At 38.2% G+C, this 20,154-nt stretch overlaps 1 protein-coding gene across 3 annotated transcripts in view; it reads left to right on the plus strand.

Annotated features, from left to right (window-relative positions):
* Positions 1–3,522: 3,522 nt before the first annotated feature.
* Positions 3,523–20,154, plus strand: part of fli1 (Fli-1 proto-oncogene, ETS transcription factor) — a 29,198-nt gene continuing 12,566 nt past the window's right edge. For 2 of the 3 annotated variants that reach the window (XM_083552445.1, XM_083552447.1), the window contains exons 1-5: positions 3,523–3,647; positions 5,866–5,952; positions 14,787–14,998; positions 15,500–15,651; positions 16,942–17,145. In XM_083552445.1, the coding sequence (XP_083408571.1) occupies positions 5,914–5,952; positions 14,787–14,998; positions 15,500–15,651; positions 16,942–17,145 (607 nt within the window). In that variant the 5' untranslated portion in view covers positions 3,523–3,647; positions 5,866–5,913. Of the gene's footprint in view, positions 3,648–5,865; positions 5,953–11,169; positions 11,439–14,786; positions 14,999–15,499; positions 15,652–16,941; positions 17,146–20,154 lie in introns of those variants that run through there. The other variant, XM_083552446.1, reaches the window with a different exon arrangement.

Consider the following 20,154-nt stretch of genomic DNA (forward strand, 5'->3'; position numbering starts at 1 on the left):
ACTAAGATGGTAGTTTCCTGCTATTGTTTAAAAGAATTTACTTGATCTTGGTGGGAAATGCGGGTACAAAATACTCCACGAGGGATGAAAACACTGCTTTTATACATATACATACTACAATGTTTTGCTGTACATTTTTGGGGCTTAATTAGGTTATTATTAGTTTATTACACGTGAGGGATTAAACATCCATTATACATTATGTTCAATATGAAATAAAAAGTACACAGTCTGCTTTATGGTTATTTTTTACAGATGAAAGTCTGCTTGGTGTCTGAACTGATTAATTAATATGATGCTGTGATTATGATGCTTCTGATTGAAAGTTCTGATCTGCAACAACAAAACAATACAAAATGTGTTAAATAATCTTTATTTAAAAAACGTCATTAATAATTAGTTCATTAGAATCTTTATTAAAGGGTTAACGAATATTAATTTAATCATGCAGACAAAAATAATACCAGAAAGTACCGCAAGTTATAAAACTGCTGCACACTTTGTTTTGGTTTTTTTTGCTGTAATTCCAACACTTTTTTTGTTTAAAAGCTAATCTTATTTTAATAGCAATAAAATACATGTGTTTCAAGCAGCTCATTTTCATGGCTTAAATGAGTAACAGGTTTGAGAGCAAAATGACCAAACACACAAAGTTTATTTGAAATAAAGTTTCAGGTTATAATCTGGATGACAGAACTTTCTGTACTTTCAAGGCATTATTTCATCATTCAGTATCACATTGACAATATTAAAATTGATGATATTTACTTTTTTCTCCATGTTCGAAACATTCAAAGCATTTGGAAATTCCGATATTTTTAGTGGGGAATATTTTGACATCTAACCCACTTGGTAATTCGAAATATTCCAGAGCATTATATGTGTTCAGGTAATAAGGCTGAATGAGTTTTATGGAATTAGTGTGTAATGAGACTCATGGTAAAAAAAAAGATATTTGTGTCAATGATGAGGGTTTAAATGCATTCATGCAGTAATGCACAAAATAATGTGATAGCTGAAATATTTGATTGATTTTACGGTATTTTATGGTAAAGTGCTGTTATAATGAGCTAGAATAATTATTAATGTGACACTATATATCTAAAGCATGCATATAAGATTTATTTTTTTAAATATATATCTTATTTACCATACACCATCATTCAGACACAGCTGGGCCCCTGAATATATATATATATATATATATATATATATATATATATATATATATATATATATATATATATATATATATATATATATATATATAATATCATAAATATGAGTACATGCAGCTCTTCACTGATTACAAACCATTTCTGGAGCAATGAGCAAGGAAGTACATAAAGTTCAGAACAATTTTATTCATTTTTTTTTCCTAAATGCATTGAGCAATGTACAAGTCTTGAATGACACGTAAATATGAGAGATTTGATGCTATTTTAAGCACGAAAAAAAGTTACATTTAGTGCAATGCCATTTAATTTACTATTAAATGGCATTGCAGGAAAATATTTAATTGAGAAAATTTAAAATCCATGTCATGGTTGTGTTTAAGCATTACCACATTTAATCTGGTTTAGATTTTCTGCCCTTTCTACAAGCAAGCCATTTGTTTCTTTTTCTTATACTGTATCACCTACAGTACACAGTATATGAGTCTTCATATTTCCCACGTGTCCCTAAAATGAGTTTTTTTCCTTTTTTTAAATAATAATATTAAATTCTCTGTGCCATTAACTAATCCTCATCTCTACTGAGATCTGAATATCCCAGCAGCGCTCGGTTCAGCTGACCTTATCTTCCAAACCATGTTCTCTTTTCCTTCTGTTCTCATCAAGTTTCCTGCTATTCCCTTCGGGCCTTCTGTTCCTCTGTACCATTTTTTTTTCTTGTGTCCTGACTTCTCATATTTGACCCAGTCTTATATTTTTGTTGGCCTGGTTAGCTCTTTCTGCCATGCTCCATTGAGAGACTTCAGACTGCCTCTATTTAAGAATAAATATGTATTTGATCTCAGTCCAAAATCCATATTTAATTCTTTAGAATGGACTTATTTGTATTTATTTTTTATCATTAGTTTAAGGCATGTTTTAGAAAACAGAAAGAGAAAGAACCTTCTGTAAGTAGAATACAAGACTCCTGTTTTGCTCTAATACGCACACAGGGAACTATAGGTTTGAATTTATTTGGGGCTTACTGTTATATGCTTTGTGTTTAGAGATTTATAGAGCTTGGTTATGGTTATTTCAGAGACTCCGTGCAGTGTTCAAATAATGCGATCCTTCATATTTTCAACACTTATTGCAGCAGAGGGAATTTTGCGGTTTATGATTTCTTCTTTTGGTTAAAATAAGACTGAAATTGAAAAGCCACAAGCTAAATATGGAGGTTCTCCATCACTACTATGATAGTAAAAGGGTAAATACATATCACATGAATATGTGATATGTATTTACTATGATAGTAAAAGGGTAAATACATATCACATATCACATGAATATGCCTATGTTGTTATAATAATAATAATAATAATAATAATATTAATAATAATAATAATAATAAAAGAAATGTATTATTATTATTATTATTATTATTATTATTATTATTATAGTACATAATCATTACTGTAATTGCTACAATTTTTCAATTTGCTTTATTGCATTATTTTGTTACTTTTTTTTTTTCATTATAAGGATGTCACAATGTGATTTTATTGTTTACAGTAAAATACACCAGATGTAGGTATCATAAAGCTCACCCCTGCATAAAGAGTCCAGCGGATTGGGGTTTTAGGGTCTAGGGTGGAGGGTGGAGGGTATATGGCTCTGTAGGAAATGGAGTCGGTGAAGTAGACAGAGTCCCCAATCCACACAGGAAAAAGACTGGTTATAGCTGAATGTCCCTGAAGGACAGGAAAGGATGCAATACAGTTCATTAACTACTTTAGGTATTAGGGCATTTCAATTCACAAAACATCCTAGGTGAAATTGGGCATTTGGTAACATTGCATCAGAACATCATTTAGTGTGGCACTCTGAGAAGAAAAAGTACCAAATTGTACTTAACCTGATCTTCTGGGTGATTCTCAGAGACGCAAGTTTCTATGACCAGAAAAGGTGGTGCATGTGGTGTATATATTATTTGATTTATTTATTTATTTATTTATGCATTTAATTATTTTGTCTGTCTGTCAGTCTGTATGTATATATATATATATATATATTATCTGTCTGTATGTCATGTTACATTTACATGTTACATTTATCCCAAACCCTGAAAATCACTTTGACTGGAAAATCAAACATGAGTATCTGATGCTTCATTGCTGGTGTGGAACAGGGACTGATCAGAACTGGAACCTGGCCAGGTGTGTGCTTTATGGTACTGATCCAGTTTCACTCTGAGGTCTTTGTTTTCCACGCTTCATCGGTCTATAGCGGCTGGAGGAAAGCGCGAGCGCGAGCGCGCGCGCGCCCCCTCCTCGCTCTCTGATTGGTCAGCTGTCTGCTGGAGTCTCTCCATTCACACGCGCTGCTTCTGCTCACATGGACCTACTGTCATCAATGGCAGCGGCGCTCGCGCAGAAGGGACTAATTATTTTCCATTTGGAGGATAATTAAAGCGGGTGATTAGACTAACCACGGGTGAGTAGGAGACAAAAAAATGCAAGTGTTATTTAACGCGCGTGCTGAAGACCTGTGTGTGGAGGAGAAACCGAGTCTGATTTAGAGAAATGTTACAGTGAAATGCAATGTATTTGATGCAACGCGTTCCTCGAGTGAGTCGCGTGCACGTGCTGACGGGGAAGCAGGGGTAAGGTGCGGGATCAGTTGTCGGTGATGTGGATGGATCACAGGGAGGGACGCTGGAGGTTGTCACGTTAGAGGCTCACAGGCTCGCGCGCAGTCCGGGTGCAGGGGGAAAAGCCGCCTGTGCCGAGTCTCGAGCCGGGTAATTGGCTGCAGATGCGGAATTCACTGCGCTGTTCGGGAAGAAGAGAAACGCACTTGAGAGAGTTTAGGGAAGGAGAGAAACCCATTCGGGAGTTTAGAAGGAGACCTCTGGGTCCTGAGCAGGAAGTAAGCGAGCGCATTATTGCACTTTCAATCATTTATTCATGCATATCTGGCATAAGCGCGAGCTCAACTATCGGAATTCCCTTATCCGGTTTATTTAATAATTTTTAGTATTTATTTTTAAAACACAAAGTTTATGAGGCTCAATGAAACCTGGTGGTCTTTCTCCAAACACTGATTTATTTATACCTGTCAGATAAAACCATTTCAGCATAAAGTGCCTGCAGTGAAAGATTTTTCTTTTTAGATATTTTGACGTCACAAAGCAAAATATATCTATCTATCTATCTATCTATCTATCTATCTATCTATCTATCTATCTATCTATCTATCTACCTACCTACCTACCTACCTACCTACCTACCTACCTACCTACCTACCTACCTACCTACCTACCTACCTACCTGTTAATTTGCTCGTTTCAATTGTTTGCACGTTTTTTTTTTTTTGTTTGTTTGTTTTTTTGGGTTTTTTTTTGTTTGTTTGCTCTAACTTCATCAATAGATTTCTTTTAGTTTGTTTGTTCTTTTTTTCCTAGAATGTTTATTAAGTTCTTCTTCCCCACTGGCTGATATTTGATCACTTTATATTAATCAAAATGCACATCTACATTTATTAAAAACGTCAATATTGATTTGCATTCGCCTAAAATGTATCCACGTTACGCGCGCGTGCATGGTTGCTTTCCAGAAACAGTCTGGTTACTCCCCCCTGCTACCCATCACATTTACCCCGTTGTGCATGCGACGTCTGGGGGATGTTTGTGTTGTTGATGTATAGCTTAGGCTTATTTAAAAAATGACATTTCGGCGGTGTTATTGTGTGGACAGTTTTCTGTTATTTGCTCTGTGGCTCTGTGGCTCTGTGGCTCTGGGGCTCTGGGGCTCTGTGGATCTGGGGCTCTGTGCTGGTGCAGTAATAGAGCTGTAGTTTGTAGTCTGTGCTGTTGTAATTGCACGCCGAAGGGAACGCACAAGCCACCGGCCCCGAGCTGCCCTTTCACCCGGGACTTTGTAAGCTGAACTTATTAGAGTGAAAAGTGTTTCAACATGTGCAGGAGGAAGGCCATGGGAGGCAGAGCACCTCTGTTTCACATCTGCCTTATTCACTGAAATGAGAAAATAGATTTATTGAGAAGAGTCCTGGATACAGTATATCAAGTTATTATTAATAATTATTAGCTACATAAAACTACTACTACTACTACTACTAATAATAATAATAAGAAGAAGAAGAATTTTATTATTATTATTATTATTATTATTATTATTATTATTATTATTATTATTATATAATTATAACAGTATGGACAAAAATAGAGGGACAAATTATTATTATTATTATTATTATTATTATTATTATTATTATTATTATTATTATTATTATTATTATTATTATTATTTTCTCTTTTGTTTTAAATATAAAAGGATGTCAGAAGGTAAAAACCATGCTTAGTACAATAAAACCCTCCAGTAAATGTCTAACAGTTTCTGTTCAACTAAAGAACAAATGAAAAGATTAATTATTATTATTATTATTATTATTATTATTATTATTATTATTATTATTATTATTATTATTATTATTATTATTCACAATAGACAGATACATAGACAGATGTGTTATTAGCAATGAAATGTTCTCTTTTTAAAAATTATTCTGTGTATTATGTCCTGTACTACTTTAGTTCCCAAAATCAATTATTACAATCGTATTATTATTATTATTATTATTATTATTATTATTATTATTATTATTATTATTATTATTATTATTATCTCAACAGGGGCTGTGAAGGGAAAGCCACCCATTTTTGGCTCTTTATCCATTGACAATGTTTCAGACTGTCCCTGACACTTCATCATATGTCAAGGTAAGACATCATTGCAGTCAGGCAACCTACTGTAATTAAAGTTTATGAAAAATATATTCTGATTTTGATGGAATTTGTAAGCAGGCTGTTTCATAGATGGATCTTGCTTTGTTGAATGATGTGACTTGGATTCTGTCCAAAAAAAAGTCAACTCCACCTGTACACCAGTGTTGTAGAGCATCTTTCCTCTTCATGCTTGACACTGAACCGTGTTTTGTTATTCCACTCACGTAAAAAAAAAAATCAGATGTTTCTGATCTCTTCTTAAGGCCATTTCATGTAAAGTTATTTCATTTGATACAAAACTGGTTTTCACCCTGTTGAACTTCTGTAGATGCAAACATTAACAATGGAACACATCTGTATGTCATACTGCAAACACTTTCAAATGCTGATGAAATGAAGGCTCTGTACGTAGACCTCGTATAAGGGTGATGAAGGTTGTCTGATGTTGTTTAGATTAGAAACAGCAGGACCTTCCAACAGGTTCCTCCTGAAAGTGCTGCTGTTTATGTTTCACTTCACGCTTTTGGTTTCCGAAAACCATCGTGGAGCCTATAGGGTGTAGTATAGGTATTTGGTAAATGTATTGCTAAAAGATTGCAGTCATTGTTGTTCATTCTCTGAGGTACCGCCAGGCATTCTGTCACTTTTAAAGTTGTATTTATGACAGAAGTAGCACTACAGCATGCAATAAGCCTCATATATATAAAAAAAAAAAAAAAAAGGCTCCGGGCACTCACGTGCGCCATGAAAATGAAATATCGAGCCTGGCAAAGTCATTCATTATATCTTTACAATCAGCATACTTTCCAGGTCTCACTTGTTATGGTACACAGACTTATTGCCCCCTTTGCATAAGGGACCTTTTCATGCAGACGCCACGTTTGTGTTGCTCGGTTTCACAGTGCGCAAAAGGCCGGAGTGCCATGAACAGTCCACCATTTGTTTGAGAAATTAAAATGTCTGAGGAAAATTTTGACTTTCTTAATCCAGCTTTCCCCCGTTTGGACTTAATAACAAATAGCACTGAAAGAAGTGCCTGTATAAACACTCGCTAATAGGATGCCATTAGATCAGTCCTTTGAAGCAGAACCGAGCTGTGAGTATAGATGCTTTGAGACACTTTATGCATTGAAAACAGTTGATTGAAATCAAACCTGTTAATTGCCTTTAATCCTGTTGGCACGCCTTCTTTCAAGATGATGTATGTTATAATGATTAGACTGAGTGTTACTTCATTAGTGGAATTGCTCAAGTTCTCAATATCAAGAAAACAGGAATTTGAGCGAACTGGACTCGATTATTAAATTGATAATATTTTGTATCGGTTTATTATTTGAATTTAGAGATTCCCATCACTCAAAAACCTTTGCAGGTAGTTCTATTTACAAACAATTACGGGATCAACATAGCACATAATCAGAATTTGATTATGCATTATAATTTTATAAATAAAAGTTTTCGTTTCATATTTAAATGTGTATAGTAGTTTTGGTGAAACTCAGTGAGCTTTGGTTGTGCATCAGGCACCTCTATACCAGGTGAAGGCTGAGCTGTAAGTGAGTGCAGCAGGCCTGCAGCGAGGCGAATGTGGCCCAGGCGCGGTTGAAGACCAGTGTTAGAGAAATATTCGTCTCCACTCGAGCGAAGCCACTGCGTAGCTGCGGTTTTGTTTGGTTAAGGCCAGGCGAGACTCGAGCTTTCCAATAAAAATAAATCTCAAATTAATTATAGCCCTGAGCAAGGGGGCCAGACAGTTCGCGCTTATGCACAGCAGTCTGAACTCTCTCTCTCTTTCCCTCTCTCCCTCTCTTTCTCTCTTTCTTTCTTTGCGTGAGACTGGAAGTTTGAAGCCTAATGAACAATCCGAGAAACGTGATCCTCAGGGGCAGAGTCACGGTTAAGATAATATAGCTGAAGCATTTGTCACAAAAACCTTAATTCAGAGTTGCTTTCTCTCTCTCTCTCTCTCTCTCTCTCTCTCTCTCTCTCTCTCTCTCTCTCTCTCTCTCTCTCTCTCTCTCTCTCTGTCTGTCTCTTTCTCTCTCTTCCTCTTTCTCACTCTTTCACTCTCTTGCTCTCGATCTCTCTCTTTCTGTCATCCTAAAAAAATTATTCCACAGGAAGGACACATTCTTTAATTACCCCAAACGAGTAGGTGAGGAATAAAACACTAAAACACTGTGCTATTAAAGAAAAATAATCAGTGATGCGTGATGGAATGCAGCCGAAAGGATTTTATTCCTCTTATACCACAGTAATTTGGGAACAATTACAGTCTCCCGTTATTAATAAACAACACTTCATAGATTTTATTTGTTTATAGTTACGTTTAATGTTGTGGAACGCCTGTGAGACGAGTTACTTCCTGTTATCACTTTCATTATAGCAGCTATAAACTGTCTCTCCCTCACCAGCTTGTCGTGAAACCAAGAAAATGGAAAGTGCGACTGTGAAGGCTTTCCTGGGGTGGAAAACTTACTGAACTGTTACAAAGCACTTCATCATATCGACAAGTATTTCGTAAAAACAGCTATGTTGATCCTTTTTGTGATAATTAGTATTAAATTGGGTCCATTTTCTATGTTTTATCTCATGTTTCTATAAAATGAGCACATTAATATATAAAACTGTAATTTGAGTAACAGCTGGAACGTCTGTCAGAGCTGCTATTAGATTACATTTATCTAAACTTCTTTCTAGAGTGGAAAATTCCTGTTCTATTATCCATGCAATGACATGCTTAATTAATGCAGATGAAGAAGAACATGGGACAGGCATAATATTGTTGTGCTGTTAAAGGCTATAAAAAAAAGCAATTAGTTCCTCATACACACATACATGCATGCTTAGACACTTGAGGTCATGTGCTCAATGTCGAGCAGTAACCATTTCCAAACTTCTCCTGTGATTGACGGATCCCTCCCACTTCAGCTTTTCCAATGGCGTGGAGCAGCAGTTTTCCCTGCAGTTTGTGGTTGGAGGGAACGACTGGCTGTCAAGTTGCGGTGCTGTGCCAGATGTTTTGCTGCCTTCTATGTAAACGGACGAGCATCTGTTTACTGGGCTACAAAACATGTTTGTTAGTGCTGGGCAAGTGGCAAGTGGGGAGTCATGCCCTACAAATATAAAGATTTTATAACCGGATTTAATAATGTGATGATGCTTGATCATAATGTTATTTTAGTATTTCTGAGTAATATTGTAGTAATATTTGAGTACCTTTAACAAAGTTGAAATTATTCAGCATCCACTAGTTAAATGATTATGGTGTGTGTTAAATTCACATATAAAATATAATAAATATTTGCAGTTCATGCAGAGTAATTTATATTTTAATTGGCCTAGTGTATCTAAATAACCACCTAAAATCTTTAAAGTGCACCTTTCCATGCCTTTATGTTGGTTTTCCTGTTGCATCGTTGGTTCAGTTGTCTTTTTTAAGCTACATTTATGTTCATATTTCCATGAGGACAATGAACAAATTTAAAGATAGTACTATAGAAGTATTACTTAAATACCAGGAAAGAATAGTTTCCTTTTTCTCTGAGAGTGCATTTTCTCATATTTCTTTTAATGCACTTTTATTAAATGCTGTCTGGCAGAAATTCTTGTCTGTGTGCTCAGACATGCCGTATTTTGGTTTTAATTAAAAGATTGCTGAACACTGAGTAGAAGCATGCTTACTTCATCTGCTACTTTGATTAGTGACAGTTTTCATCCTGGCCTTATTTAAATCTATCTCAATTATGTACTATCTATCACAGTCACTTTTAACGAGCGATGATTTATGCAACAACAACAACAAAAAAAAAAAAAATCAGAACTGGGCACCAAAATAGTGTTCACCTTTGGGTCTTCCTGGCTTTACCCCAATGGAAATTGATGCTCGCCAAAAAGATAAGGGTCAGGATTTAAATAAAAAAGCCTGGTTTATCAGAATAAATGTAGAAACAGTGCTGTTTTGTTCACCGAGAGAGTTGTGGGCCCCTAGACTCTAAATGGTTAAACAAGGTGTCTCCCTTAATTAGGGCGAGCTGCGCAGGCCCCCAGGCAGGGGGAAGCCTTGACCCCTAGCAGGATCCAGATGTGCTCGTCTCGAGGGGAGCTCTCTCCTTCCCCCCAGACCCCCAAGTCGCGAGCAGACAGGCTGTTTGACTCAGACTCAGGCTTGCTCCCTCGGGCATGGTGGTTGGTTGGGGGTTGGAGGTGGGGTGCGAGGTAGACTGAAGGTCCGGGGTCTGGTCACGATCTGTGCAGGGTCTGTGTCTTAAATGTGATCAGTAATAAATTGGTGTAATTGATGAAAAAGACCAAAAAAGGAACAAAAACAAGAAAAGAAAATATAATATAGGTAAAAGGGTGCTTTGTATTCAATATATGCATATTAAAGCTATATTTATTTTAGCTATTTTTATTTAAGATTTTCTTATATTCCTTTGTTTAATAATAATGAGCTCTTATATTAACCTGTACTTGTAATGACTTTGAGAAGAGCAGAAGACAGGCATATAGTGATATAGTTTTAAACCACATTCTGGAGACACCTGATACAGTTAGAAATATGAACAGGGCTGGTATAGGCTGTCAGTCAGCCTGCTTGGGGATGTGCGCCGTGCTCGTGGAAATACGCACAGCAGTTGAATGAGCAGTCGCTTGGCCGCGCGCACGTGCAGTGCAGACCGCAACAGTGACGGGTCCGAGCGGCGCGCCGCCTCATGCAGCTCTCGGATTCTTCCAGACCTCGAATGTCTCTGAACATCTCGGGAAACATAGTGCACTTTTACTCCGAGCACTACAAGGAAGATCTCGCATTGATACGCGCGCGCGCAGGGGATGATTTTGGAAATAACTGCATGCAATGTGCCACATGAAGCTGTGTGCATCGAGGGATCCTTTGTATGGCAAGTTCTTTAAGAAAGTCCTCTTTTTTTCCCTCAGATGTTTTATAATGTAGCGTATGCATGCATGAAGCAAAGTTTTGCTATTCTTATTATTACAATAACACATTTTGTTTCCCCACTGAGACTGATGCGTTGCTTAAAAAATGCGTCACACTTGTAAAGAGCTGGCGTCCAGCCTGTAAATAGTTCCCAGCCAAAGGGGAAAAAAAAAAACATTTTGCAGAGGAAAGAAACTCTATTGTCTTCGCGTCTTATCTCTTCGGGACAAGTATCCTGCTTTTCGGGGGCTGCAATGAAGGCAGGGCTAGCGGTGACACGCGCGCGCGCGCGCCCGCGCGCACGCACACACACACACACACACACACACGTACGGCTTCCCTTCTCGAGCGCAGTGACTTCATTTCCCAAATGTAGAGAGGGAGAGGGGAAAAAAAGAAAGTAAGTAAAAGCCCATCGGGATAAAGTGTGTCCGTGTCTACGCTGCGTTCTGGGGGTCTTGGAAGTTGCTCAGGCGCGTGTCATGTGTGGGATGTTGTCGGCTTCGACTGGACTTTGCGCAAAATGGACGGAACGATCAAGGTAAGGCCAGAGGATGGGGTCTTTTTTTTTTTTTTTTGGGGCGGAGGGGGTGGTGTTGTTTCGGAGCGCCGATTTTTGCGCCCGTGGAGCGAAAACTCTTCTTTCAGCCAAAGAGCTCGCGTGGAAAACTTGTGCGCGTGTGAGATTTCCTACGTTTTTTTTTTCCTCCTCCGTGTTTCCTTTTCCCTTTCGACCAAATCTTGTTTGAGAGAAGAGAAGAGAAAAAAAAACCAAAAGCGCACACGGGGAGGAGGATATACGCGACATTCAGATGGAATCCAAACACGCACACGCCAAAAAAACGAAGACGTGCGTCTGAGATGGAATAAACCTGGGATTCTGGAAGAGTTAACAAAAAAAAAGCTCATCAGTTTGGATGCGCAGTAAATTCGCGATGCTGTGCTGTTTAATTGGCTGATGATGGAGGTTGTGTGGATGTTGTGTGGAATTGCGCCGTTAGTGTTTTCAATAAATCATTAAAAAAAACCGGAGGTTCCATATGTGGCGCAGAGCCCGGACTCTTCACACAAGCAGCCCACCCACTACAGGCAGCCAAACACATGGTTTTAATTGATAACGTTATTAATTAGAGAAAAGATTGACTGTAGACACTGGTTGTGATTTGGTTTCAGAAGAATATTCGTATTTGTCCTCCTTAATAGGTGACAGTAACAAAAGTAAACCTTCCTTTTTCTTTTTTTTTCTTTTTTTGTGCATTTAGTGCAATTCAAGTTCAGCAAATGCACCAAAAGATATTTTGCTCCTCCACTGAAATGTGATGTGAGTTGCATGTCCAGTTTTCATTCACAGTATAAACTATTAGAAAAAAAGATGAGGTGAGTTGCTTTTTTTTTTTTGTTTTTTGTTTTTTTATGGAAAGTGTACATTTTATTTCAGAAGAAAGCAGATACCATAAATTAATATTTATTTTTTTTACAGTAAATCAGCTGTTTTAAATGATGTATTCTGTTTGCAATTAAGAGAGGAGAAGCAAAGTGTATCTGTCTATCTATCTAGAGATCTTTATATAAGTGGCTTTGGGTGTGGTGAATGTGTGTGAGGGGCTTGAGAATGTCTAGGGATTTGACCATTTCAATTTTGGTTATTGTATGTCGCCCTAATTTTTGTTTTTTTTTCGAAAAAGTGGATGGTAACATTTTTTGTATACATTTTTAATAACTAAAATTAAACAGGATATTCGACTAAATTATTATTATTATTATTATTATTATTATTATTATTATTATTATTATTATTATTATTACTAAAATCCTCTAATTAGTTAAACCAGATATCGTTCCTATCTTTGCTGTTTCCCTCAAGCACCATTTTTGATTGAGTATTAACTGTAGACCCCTTCAGCATTACCCATCAGAAAGAGGGGTGTCTCTGCCAATGAGGGTTTCCTGTTCTACACAATCTGGTTTCCTGTCAGGTTTCCTTTTCCTCTTTAAACAAAGGACTGGAACGCACTCTGTACCACCACCTTGCATAGCTCAGAATGTTTGAACGAGCCCATCCCAACCTAATGTCATAATGCATCTGGCTGAGTGCAAAGGTACCCCACACTTAACTTCTCCTCAGACACAGGAATTACCCAGGCTGTCAGTCTTGGGCGCAAATTCAAACCTGGTCTGTTCTTCCTGTCTGAGCCTCCAGTTGTAAAAAGAAAAGTTGTGGGTGCTTCTCAGTAGTCAATTTCTGAAGCACAGGGCCTGCGGTTCTGTGTGGATAAAGGGAGCTACATTATGTAGGCATAGGTTAATTTATGGTCTGAAGAAAATGAAATTTTTTTTTTTTTTACGCTTTTAAACCTGTTGTAATGAAAACCTTGGTTCCATGCCCCAGCCTTACTGAGATCACCCGTCTTTATAAATGTAGGAATGCTGCCTTTTCGCCAACACTACATTGTATATGTGTGTGTCTGTGTGTATGTGTGTGTGTGGAATTAGATTTTCCTATTTTTAAAACCCCTCTGTAATCTTGGGAAAGCCTGACTGCCAATCATGAATTATATGGTGCAGTCTGATATGTCTCAGCATAAGTAGTGCACAGCAGTCAGAATAGTCTTTATCTGGCACCATCGTCGCATTCTTTTACTGTGTCATACTTATCCTTCACCAGCTTTGCTGCTGTGGGTCTTTCTGATAGCGTCTGCAGATGCTGCATTGGCTCTGCCAGTCAAAATTATGGCGCCTGTCAAGAAGCCGAAAAAGCCAAAGTGAAAGAGAGGATTTCTGAACAAAAGCACGGGTGATTATGTTAACCGGCTGATCTGAAGTGATGGCAGCAGGCTGCTCTGACCTGTGCTTTGGGCTGCTTACACTGAGATTAACACAACTCAGTGTGACACACATGCATGCAACTTCATGCATGCAAAACAAAAAGCTGACTGATAGAAACATATCACTCACAGGTTCCATTTTTTTAGTTCATTGTTTTAAAGAAATCTTTTACAACGCATGTTTTTTTGGCAAGAACCACCCATGAATGTAGAAATTATTTATTGTTCCCTGTTCGCTTTTTTTTTTTCTAATGTACTCTAAGAAACTACAGTGCCAAGGCTGGATATTAACAGGTGCAGGTCTTGGCAAGTGTTTGAATGGAGCTGAAGGAAATCTGTTCTATTGTGTTGGCTCAAACAGTGAACAAAGTTTAGAAAAAGGAAAATAGAAAAAAGAGAAAGGAAATGGGAGTGGGAGCCACTGAAAGATGTGAATGAAACGTGAACGCTTCTGTTTGACAGAATAAGGAGTGTTATTTGCAATAATGCCGATAGCCAGAATAAAAGCACTATGAGCACCCTCTCATGTAGACTTTCTGTAAGTCCCCGAAGAGGCCTGTCTACTTCGTTTGTTTTTTTTAATAAAGCTACATCACCCCAGCTGAGCTCATGCAATGAGGTCAAATGTAGAAGAGACCTTAGACTAGTTGCTGTGGATCTGTTTTGACTTTCCAACCTGCTTGTGTTTCAGTCATGAACAGGACAAAGAGGCAAGATTACATTCTGTAATTGAGTTTTATTCCCCTTTTTTTTCAGTGTTAAATCCTAGCTTACTATGGACATTTTCAAAAATCTGTTTCTCAGCACTTTCCAACTGCTACTTTATAAAATTGTCTGAACATTCTTCCTTTTAATTTGTGTGAATTTCCTTCTGGGATGGATAAAGTGTTCTGTCTGTCTGGAAATATGCTGGCTTTGTGATGATCAGTGCATATAGAAATAATTGTTCTACATCCTACAGAATCATATGACAGGGTTTGCAACTGTGTGTTTGATAATTAGTCAACTCATTCTATAAAGGCATTGCATGCAATTTGTAATTTGCTTCATGTTCCTCCCTCCAGGAGGCACTGTCAGTGGTGAGTGAAGACCAGTCTTTGTTTGAGCCTCCTTACGCTGCTGCTGCCCCTCTACCTAAAACAGACATGACGGCATCGAGCACACAGGATTACGGACAGCAACACAAGATCAATCCCATCCCACCCCAGCAGGAATGGATCAATCAGCCAGCTCGTATTAATGTAAAACGTGAATACGACCACCTCAACGGAACAAGGTAGAGGACACGGATTCGAATCAGAGCCGACACCTCATTCGTAGTGTTTTATACAGTTTCATATGCAAAACACAATTTCCTGCATTCGTTTTAACCCAGAAGGATGTAAATTCCTTTCTTAAAATGTGCTTCTATATTAATGTTTTTCAAATGCCAGTTGAATTTTCCAGATGAGGGTTAACAGGGACATTTTAGTGATCCCCGGACCGTAAATCCGTCTGATCACTTGTTCAATTACTGAAGATTTAATGAAATCATTGATTAGGACGCAATTCTGTACATGTCATAAAAGGAGCTCGAGGTTAACCATATAGTGAATGATTAACAGAAAGCATTAGAAATTTGAAAAAAAAAAAACTAAATAAATGTCTGAATGCAAAAAAAGCAAAAATAATTGACTTTCCTATTAAAACACACATTCAGTGAACATTTGAGAAACTTATAAAAATTGTTTTCCAAACAATTCTTCTGAAATAATAGCGTTTCATCTTCATCTTCCAGAGAATCTCCTGTGGACTGCAGCGTGGGGAAATGCAATAAGCTGGTAAACAGCTCAGAGACGTCCCAGATGGGTTACGGAGGCTACATGGATGAGAAAACTGCCCCGCCCCCAAACATGACCACAAATGAGAGGAGAGTAATTGTTCCTGCAGGTACGACAGTATATTATAAAGCATGCCTGGATTTCAATGCTTGTTTTTTTTTTTTTATCCTGCATGTAATGTGCAGAGAGTATTGTTGATGGTGTTCTCTGGATGATGAGGATCTGATGCTGAGGGGGGGAGTGGTAGCTCCAGCAGTTAAGGCGCTGGGTTACCGATCGGAAGGTCGGGGGTTCAAGCCACGGTATTGCCAAGCTTCCACTCCTGGGCCCTTGAGCAAGGCCCTTAACCCTCTATGCTCCAGGGGCGCCGTATCATGGCCGACCCTGCGCTCTGACCCCAGCTTCTAAGCAAGCTGGGATATGCGAAGAACAAATTTTACTGTGCTGTAATGTATATGTGACAAATAAAGGCTATTCTATTCTTCTATGCTGAGGTTAGAACATGAATCAGCACTTCATGGTACTATGTGATAAAACTTTGAGTACGTGCACACTAGTATATGGCTATGGCTGAAATGTACAGACATATGACTGATATGCTTAAAAGCATGTCTCTGGCAGTAATATTCATTCATCCATATTTAATTTAAGGTTTTTTAGGTTTTAATACAGATTAAGGCCATAACATGTCATGGCTTCAAAGGGATGCAGCAGTACCCTGTCATCAGGTGATCATGAGAACAAATCCCCATTACTCCATGAGAGAACATTTATCATTGATTTCTAGGTTTGAAGAAATGCATCCCTGCTGTCAAAGTGACATTAATCATGGGCATCGATGAGCTCGTGTATACATAATAGAGGATTTAGAGTTGTCCTCCAAATAGTTTCTGCTCCATTGTAACTAGAAGAAGATTATATACAGTGCAACCTCGATATTCTGACCCCTCATGAGTAACAAAAAACATGAGGTTTTTGATTCATCTCCTTTTGATGGTTCCTTTGTCAAGGGGAATTGTACACGTACTGTACTGTAAACTCAACAAAACTTGTAAATTACTTGTCATAACTTTAAATGAATAATACAATAATAAATAGTTTTTCAAACATTTTTATGTAATTTATTAGTACAAACTCTCTTTTGAAATGTTACTCCGAACTTTCGAGACACTCTAGGCTTTTCACAAACTATCAGATTTTTTACGAGTCCAAATGAAAAGTTGCGAAATATCGAGCTCACTGGTGTCAAAGTCGTGAGTATCGAGGTTACACTGTATATATATATCATACATGAATGGCTCTAGCTCATAAATGGGAATTTGAAAAAAAAAACTAGGTTAAAAAAAGACATCAAATAACTGAGCACATTTAAACTTATGGCTTCTACACTGTTTTCCAGATCCTTCTCTGTGGTCCCCCGATCACGTACGGCAGTGGCTAGACTGGGCCGTAAAAGAGTATGGCCTCCTAGAAATCGACACAGCCATGTTCCAAAACACGGATGGCAAGGAACTGTGTAAGATGAGCAAAGAGGATTTCCTGAGACTCACCACTGCCTATAATGCTGAAGTCCTGCTCTCACATCTTAATTACCTCAGGGAAAGTAAGTGCACTTCTTCTAGACTGTGATCAATAGTGTCTACCTGTAAAGACTCCCAGAGCGTTCTCTTTTTTCCAATTCAATTTTATTTGTAATGCGCTACTGTCACAAAGTAGCTTTAGAGACATCCGGATGTAGATTTGATGAGCAGACTACAGTTCAAGATAAAGATACCACCATGAAGAAAATTTAAGTCTTAACCGGAAAAAACAAAAAACAAAACATTTCCTTATACAGGCATAGAAGAGTATTTTCAAACAATATATATATAAGTTTGTTAAAAAGTTTCAGTTTGAGTTGTGTAGGAGCATTACATTTATTATTCTTATTCTTGTATATTGATTTTTACTGTCAGCCTATTTAGGTATCTTGTGTGAAAAGGAAACACAGCGAAACACCAAGTAACACAGTTTAGGTTATCCAGTTTAACATATTGTGCATTAGCTGATATGTTGTAATTTCTGAGTGAGTGTGACAGCACTTGTGGTCAGATATAATGTCTGCCATCTAAAATTGCTAACCACTTGAAATACAATAGAGGCCTGAACATTACCGTGCTGCTTTGAACTCAGAAACATTGCTGGAGATGTCTAATTGAAAACAGTACTGATAGAATAGAAAAGAAAATCTAATGCTAATATCAAATGTCCTGATTCAATAGAGCTCATATTTCTGACAGAATGGAGGTCAAATAATTGTTTGGTTTGTGGCCAGGACATAGACACTGATGTCAATTTACAATACTGTCACCTGCTAAATTGTTTTCCCATAGTCGAATTATTGAAAATAGTCCCAAGACACATTTAGGGGAAAGCAAGTAAGAATTAATGGGGTGTTGAGAAACCAAGCTAGAAACGTAATAGAGTCATAATTGTGCAGTGTTTGGCAGTGATTCGAGTTGTTAGAATAGCAAGACACAATATTTGGCCAGAGTACTGACCTTATTCAACATGTTTCTCAGTTGCAATCTTAATTGCACAAAAGTATTTGCTGTCGAAGGGCTAAAGGTGAAGTTTATAGTTGTATTTCTTCTTTAGGCTTAATAAATTACATTTCTGCAAGATGAGGTACATACCATTTGAATTGGGCCTCGATGTTTGTGCCATAACAAGGCAAAGTTGATAAACCACACACGTTTTCCTTGATTTTCTAAACTGCTGTGTAATGAAATTATACATAAACGATTGATTTAACATGTTGTATCATGCAGTCAGAGCTTCGTTCTTCCATTTAATCGTTTTCAGTTTGGAGAATGACCATTCCTGGCTGTTCTCATCCCTATAACTCCTCAGGACAGCCACGTTTTGCTTGGCAGAGCTGCCGCGACCATGAAGAATTTTGATAACTATCCCAACCAAATTTACTCCCCTTCTGTGTGCCCTCAGCCATGGGCAGGACTAGACGAGACCCAGGTGCATGGCCTCAGGAGCCTGCCAGGCAAGGCCCCAGCCTCTGCTCTGCACGGGAAAGTTTATCCCTAATTTGCAACGGAGGCAGTCTGCTTCATTCCTCTTCCAGAGGCTTTCTTACATTGTAGCGCTTCATGTTTTGGCGAAGTTCCTTTGGCAAGTTTTTTCCCCCAACCCCAATTGGTCAATGAAATCTATAAGCAGCACAGTGCAGACCTGGTGCATCTGTGCGTGGGTTGTCATCTGGACCATGTTGATGAACTTGCTGGAGGTTACAGTCCAGACGTTTAATCTGATCGCTAGGGCTTTTAAATACAGATGAAAGTACAGGGCACCGATTGGTTGGAAAAAACGTGGAGCATCCTGGTGGTAGGCTGAGCATCGTCTAAAAGGTCAAGCCCCACTGGTGTTGGCCAAAAACGGGATGAGAGAAACAGCTGGCCCATCCTAACATTATGACAGCCGCTCCGCTCCAAGGTGGGTGGAGTCCTGGTGCTTAAAAGCAGCCATTCTAAAAAAAAAAACACAAAAAAAACACAGGCCAATAGACTCAGCAGTGTGAGGTAATGGGAACTTAATTCCATGGGTGTCAACAGTTTTGTGCGGCTAGCCGAGCCGAGGCCTTGTGTATGGATTGAGAGCATAACGGAGGCATTGTGAGCTTCAGGGCAGAGCATTCTCAGGATGCTTTTTTTCCTTTCTCAGGAGAGCTTGCCGTTTGGAGTTTTCATTAAGGACGGTTGCTTCAGCACTGAGCCTCTGCTTAAGCATGGGCCATTGTGCATCTGCTTGAAACTGCTTTTGATTTCGCCTATGTGTACTTTGGAAGGTTAAGAAATGATTCAGAATCCTCTGCTTTGCAATTTGAATTGTTTTGGCTGCAATCCTAAACAAAAAAGGAATACGAATAAAATATAAGACCATGTGCTGAAGCCCCCTTTTTTTACCCATACTTACTTCCTGGAGACACAGAAAAGACAATGACATGGTCTATAAAAGTGTGTTGTTCACTGTTTGAAACATTCACATTGTGTTGCTTCTGAGTATGCTCTAGCATGATCCAAGATGGCTATTGATAGTGTAGAGATGATTGTGTGTGTATATTTGCCAGGGTGTGGCAGACCCTTGAGATATGAAACATAAGCTAATCTGTTTTTCCGCTCGAAACACAAACAAACACAATCACAGGCAAATAAGGAATCTGTTCAGAACTTTCTGGATCCCCTCATACATGCACATACACCATTGAGTACAACTACAACGTGTAAGGAGCCAACAGCACACCATAAAATAATTCTTCACACATATCCACATATGTGTTTAGTTCTATTCATTTGGAGTTTGAGTAACATTCCAACATGCCATTAGGCTTGTACACAGCAGAGCAAAGGAGGGTCACCATTACTCCAGCCTCAGGCCACACTAATAGCTTTGCTGCTGCTGACTCATTCACACAGACGCATACACAAACATCTTTATACTCAGAAGACACACACACACGCACAGACAAATATATTTACTGTGTCACGAGAGAGCATGCATGTACACACATGCATTCCTATAAACAGAAATGGAGATGCAGTCAGATGCAGAAATAAAATCT

The sequence above is a fragment of the Silurus aristotelis genome (assembly GCF_946808225.1).
Source record: "Silurus aristotelis genome assembly, chromosome: 10".
NCBI classification, from domain to species: Eukaryota; Metazoa; Chordata; class Actinopteri; order Siluriformes; family Siluridae; genus Silurus; species Silurus aristotelis.